The 6,000-nt window shown below is 40.0% G+C and overlaps 1 protein-coding gene across 1 annotated transcript in view; it reads right to left on the bottom strand.

Moving 5' to 3' along the window:
- Positions 1 to 4,101: 4,101 nt before the first annotated feature.
- Positions 4,102 to 6,000, bottom strand: part of LOC126458155 (ATP-binding cassette sub-family C member 4-like) — a 215,910-nt gene continuing 214,011 nt past the window's right edge. The window contains exon 26 of the mRNA XM_050095017.1: positions 4,102 to 4,296. Within this exon, the coding sequence (XP_049950974.1) occupies positions 4,252 to 4,296 (45 nt within the window). The 3' untranslated portion in view covers positions 4,102 to 4,251. The remainder of the gene's footprint in view (positions 4,297 to 6,000) is intronic.

Here is a 6,000-nt window from a genome sequence, read left to right as displayed (position 1 = left end):
AATCAGTGATGTTACCTACGATACCTCCGACTGTACCATGACTGTTACTGGGTTGGTTAAAACTATTTCTCAAAATTCACTGACAGACACTACACTATCTCCGACAGTGACTGACAAACATGAGCCACTTTAATACTCTCCCATCGCTGACTACACTGCTCTGTTAACAAGAGCTCCACATACTCTCACATATACTTAGGATATTAATGCACAGCGTGACCACACCACCACCTTACTGTCCAAAATCAACTCTAAGTACCGAGCGACGTGGCGCAGTGGTTAGTACACTGGACTCGCATTCGGGAAGACGACGTTCAATCCCGCGTCCGGCCATCCTCATTTAGGTTTGCCGTGATTTCCCTAAATAGCTCCAGGCACATGCCGGGATGGTTCCTTTGAAAGGGCACGGTCGATTTGCTACCCCGTCCTTTCCTAATCCGATGAAACCGATGACCTAGCTGTCGGATCTCCTTTCCCACAGCAACCCAATCCCATCCCCAACTCTAAGTTCAACGCCTCTTTGACGTATTCGGCTTAACAAAAGATGCTTCAGATCCAGCTATTGTCTAATGGGTAGCTTTGCCCTTATGCCCAGATGAGGAGATGAGATGAGCAAGGCGACAGGGACACACGTGCTCGCTTTCACTCTTACAAAACAATGAATACGAATGTATGCATACATAGATATGAGGGTCAGTCAAATGAAGACCAAATACCCGCCACAAGGGGCCATGGAGTGGTTCCATTCAAAAGTAATGACCACAGGCGTTTAGACACTTATTCCACTGGTAGACGATACTATCAATTCTTGTTTCGTAGAACGCAGTCGGCCGCTGACGGATCGACAATCGCACCCACTCTCGCACTTCCTCGTTTTAACAAAATGGTTAATATAGGCGTCGTTTTTAACTATAATTTCTTGTACAGCAGACGGAAGATACAAGGAAAGGAATATGTCACAATGCAAGAACAACTAGAAACATCTTACGTATTTTTGCTTTTGTGGTGTATGTAATCCTAAATAATTACATTACAGTTTATCTTTCCTGAAATACCAGCAGTAATTAAATAGTTTATGTACATTTTAGGGGGTTTCGTGAATCTAGTATTAGCTTAACAATGTGTTTTCAATCAGTATCACTGTATTATCATGGAATAAATACAGGCTTATTTATGAGGTCGTTTACATCAGAAATTAGTTGAAATCAATGTGCGAGTCAATGCTAAGATCCCAAAACTAAAGCTCATAACATCTGTGTATTCTGTTTTGTTTTGTAAATAAATTTGTTTGCCATAGTTTCCAGTTGACTGTTGAAAAAATTATTTAAAAAGAAGCGCTTGATCATTTAAGGAAACAAACATTTTAATGAAATGAAAGTTGCTTTCATGAAATTTAGGATGGAATTGAACTTGAGATGCCTCGATATGCTGAAGGAATTCCGACTTGGTTTCAGATACATCGTAAAATGAAATACAAGTTTGTAGTAGGAGGAAGATACCTATGTCAAAAAAGGTTTGAGCCTGTTTATAAGTTACTCGACACAACATTAAGGTTCTTATGCTCTGCGATAGTGAACCTTAGATTAGAAGACCGAGTTGAGTTTTGTTGGCAAGTGGCAACACATTACATTTGGCAATAAGGTGAAGTTTTCATATTGCCAAATAAAGAAATAATTAATTGTACTATTAGGTGTTTCTTACACATTTTATATATATAGTCGTTTTTTTTATGGTCAACGTATACAGTGAACTTTAACAAACACCGACAAACAGCTGGGACAGATTCCTGACTGAAAACTGAGGGAAAAAGGTACTACCATCGCTTGTCTGGTAACAGACGGTGTGCGTGCAACTAAACAATAAATCTTCCTGAAATACAGTACAGAGCTACATCGCATCCACATCATAACAGATGTTCGAAGAGTTCATACAACGCATTATGGATGCCGCACTCTTTCACGCATTCCGTCCTCTCTCCGAATCGCGTCACAGGGGTCGTGAATACGTTATTGAAAGGTCTGAACATCAGGAACTGGTCCAATATACACAATGCTTTTTACATTCCCCCAGAGGTAAAAATCCGGGGGGGTTAAGTCGAGTAATCTAGCAGGCCATGCTGCAGGGCTCCGCATCCTATCTAACATCTGGGGAAGATGTTGATGATGTATCAGCGAACTCTACTGCGGAAGTGGGGCGGTGCTCCATCACGCAGAAACCAGGTAACTTGCACTGACAAAGGTAGATTCTCACGCAGTTCACGCAGAGTATTTCGCAGGGAGTCCAGGTACATATCTCCGTCAAGGCGTTTTGGAATAATAACCAGCCAAAGTATGTGGTCGCCAAGAATCCCTGCCGACACATTGATGCTGATGAGACGCCTCAACCATTCCCCGAAGACTGTCTATGGCTCACAGATGACAATTATACAGCTTGATGGTGGCATTTCTGCTTTAGGCTGCTTTTTCAGGGAAGAGGACCGATGACAGATACCCATAATTGTGATGGCCTGGTACAAAAACCATCGACAAAATCCATCCTGTAGAGTGAAATCCACGGCTGGAAATATTTGCTCTCGTTGCGGGTGACAGGGATAGTAGCATATGTCATGCAGGATACACAAAATCCAACTTCGGCTTACACCATGTTGGCGAGCCACTAGCCTGGAGCATGTACAAGGGTTCGTCTCTATATTCTGGAGAACCAGGTCACAGATCTGGTGTACACACAGTCCGCCGCCTCCCTGTACGTTCGTCTGTCTGAAAGGCCCCATGATGAAATAAATGCCCCTAAAGGGCTTTGAATGTTGTGTGATTTGGTTGGTGTCTGTGAGGGTACTTGTTTTGCTGTAGCCGTGCTGTCTCTCGACCGTGTCACAGACAAAGATATCTTACTCTGTGACCGTGTCCATCTGCTTGGCCGTCCACAAACACCATCTCGGCTTGTTGCCGACATGAATACCGGACCATTTTGCAGCTTAGAGTGCGCTGTGTCAATCACACAGCCAACAACACACAAGGAACACACAGACATTGTCAGAGGAAATTCATTCGTCAGGGCCATCTACCGTGGACATGTGTTCATGGGACCTTTTATTCTCCATTTGCACTCACGAATCTGTCCCTGCAGTTTATTTCTCGGATATTTTGCTTCAAGTTTAAAAGCCAACAGTGTTATATCCCGGGACGTTTTTTTTTCTTCAAGAGATTTCGAATGCCGTTAATAAAGTACGTCGTTATATTAAAAAATCTTGCTTCAGAATCTTGGTTGGTACAAAATTTAAGAGTTACCCACGCTAAAAAATTGCGTATATCTTTAGTCACCGTCATCCTTCGGGTCTTGAATCGTTCACGAAACAAATAGAGGTACAAGTTTCGAGTGATTCATCCCGTATATTGTAAAACTGAGATTATTTGAGAAACAGGACTATTTTAGTACCGCAACTACAGTTCGTAGTGTAAGTTAAAAAGCAGAGACTCTAGCCAGTATTCCGACAGACTTCCACCGTAAGTGCCAAACAAATTATTTTTTTAAATTTTTTTTCTGGTTATTGTAACTTAGAGAATTGGTATGCGTTTTTTGAAGGAAAAAGAGATTCGACGCATTTGTGGAAAATATATTCCGAGTTTATGTAACATCACTTAACAGCAGACATTTGTTTCAGGAAACAGCTTTTTACTTCCTCACGAGATTTTAATTATTTAGCATTTTAGATTCTTATTAATTGAATTAAGAATCTTTTTGGTCAATTTTATTTAATTGTTTGATTTGGAACAATATATTTTTCTCTTGCAATAATAAAGATTTTTGTCGAAAATGGAGCCGATTTTAACAGGGGTAATTTTGTTCGTTCGCTCCGCCAAATAATGAAATCTGACTAGAGAAAAAATTGAAATTTATTAAAATGGAAACTGACATGAAAGAAATATTTGTGTTACTATTTAAAAAAGTACATTTGTCATTTTCTTCACAGTATTTTTTTCTTATAAAATCATGAGCACTTACAGGAACTACTACAAAAGCTTGTATCATATATACATTTGTTGGTTCCACTGAACACACTATAAATATCATCACAGCAGGAACTCTTCTTTGACTGGTTTTTCACTACGCACTGTTGTACATATGCAGCAGCGAAACAGTTCATTGTTTTCAATTTTTTTAAATAGTTTCTGAAGTCTAATTGAAAGTGCAGCACACGTGGCACAAAGCAGGACCAATATCTTCGCGTCAATATATTCAGTTTCTTTGGTTTCACAAACGCACGGATTCTATTTCCGGCTGATCTTTCAGGTACGTCTGTAACAAAAAAGCATTATCAACATGCAAAAGGCCAGAGCTATCGCATAAAACACAAAAATTTTCAAGTAGCAGACCACGTTCTATGAAGTACGACTTGGATATTTGAAATGGATTAAATAACTTGTTTATTAAATGAGAGTCACTGAATAACACACAGTATTGGCGACGAATCATACGAAGCTGTTTTAAGCATATTGTGTTTAGAACGTGGATTATTTGGTAGCTACCTGTTTTTCTTTTGTTTGAGCGCAGACGAAGACACTTGCGAGAAACGATATGTTTGTTGTAACAGTTCTAATGACTAGTTCTCAAACAGGTCCACACAACTAAGACAACTATTTAACAATGGGCACAGCAGAGCACTTCGAAGACTAAGTAAAATTCTGCACCGCAGACAATACCCAAGGTCGGCTGTGAAGAAATTCAACTATTTAGAAAGAAAGTACAGCAAGCAATTGACAAGGTAAGGAAGAAAAATGTTTCTCCCGAAGAAGGCAACAGGAAATATTGACGGAATTAACTGGAACTTAACTAATATGTATCCTTCTGAAGTGTATTGGTTATCGGGTCACACACAATTTCAAAATTTGCGAAACTACTTAATCATTCGTCTAGAATGACTTTCATTTTATGGTGGAGTATGGGCTATTTTGAACATTCCTGGCAGTTTAAATTTGTGTGCTGAATCAAATTTCAAACAAACCCTTGCCTTACGAGCTGAGCCATCGAGGGAGGCGAAACGCTCAGTTTGCATCTTCCTGCTGTCAGTACTTCTCTCCTACTTTCCAAATTCTGATGCTTTACTGAAACTTGAACTTTTCTAGAGTGGTGTACTGATACCTCGGCAGGTAAGCACATTTCCCGCGATCATCAAGAGTGTAGATTCGAGGCTTGGTCTTTGACAATTTTTAACGTTTTTCTTGACCTTAATAGCTTATCTTTACGCTATGATCAAAAATTAGAAATTAATTTCACTTCAGTCGTTCAGTTGCTCTGCTCTGTTAAGGTAGTTCCTAAATGGAGCTGCATGACAATGATTCGTCTCCAGGTTTCCTTTTAATTGACGAGTTACTTGCCTGTGGAATAGCCTACCATTCCTGCAATTCCGTTCAGGGTGTATATGTGTGTGTGTGGGGGGGGGGGGGGGCGGCGAGAGAGATTATATATGTGTGTGTGTGTGTGTGTGTGTGTGTGTGTGTTGGAACTGTTACTGGATTGTCAGTAACGAAATTAAGTAATGTATTTGCTGAGGAAAGTGCACACTTTGAAATTACCTACAGAGAACAACTATTGTACTGCCAGACAATCTTTTTTTGTATGTCCTATTGCTTTTAGCTGTTACTGTTTGGTGTCAAAAGTCTTATGCTTGGAAATGGCACAAATGGCGGAACTGCTGCGGTAAAGAACAATAGCTAAAAAGCAAGATAACATGACTTAAAAAATTATAGAATCTGTGGACCCATATTACAAGAAGGCAATAAAAACTTGTTTCAGACACTATTTGTGTGCTGTTTTATGGTGAAGACCGAGCTCATCTGGGTTCCATGCCATCCATATCATCTTCTGTGAAGTTCAAATTAACCCACAAGAGTACAGGTTTCAGGAGACCACTTACGTTGCTCTCCTCATTATGAAATGTGTGTAACCGATATGGTCTCTTCCCGTATCACATGTATGAGCTAGTAAAGTAAGTGTATGCCG

Source organism: Schistocerca serialis, chromosome 2, assembly GCF_023864345.2.
Source record: "Schistocerca serialis cubense isolate TAMUIC-IGC-003099 chromosome 2, iqSchSeri2.2, whole genome shotgun sequence".
Lineage (NCBI taxonomy): Eukaryota > Metazoa > Arthropoda > Insecta > Orthoptera > Acrididae > Schistocerca > Schistocerca serialis.
The sequence above is the reverse complement of the archived record's forward strand: the minus strand, read 5'-3'. Positions and strand labels throughout refer to the sequence as shown.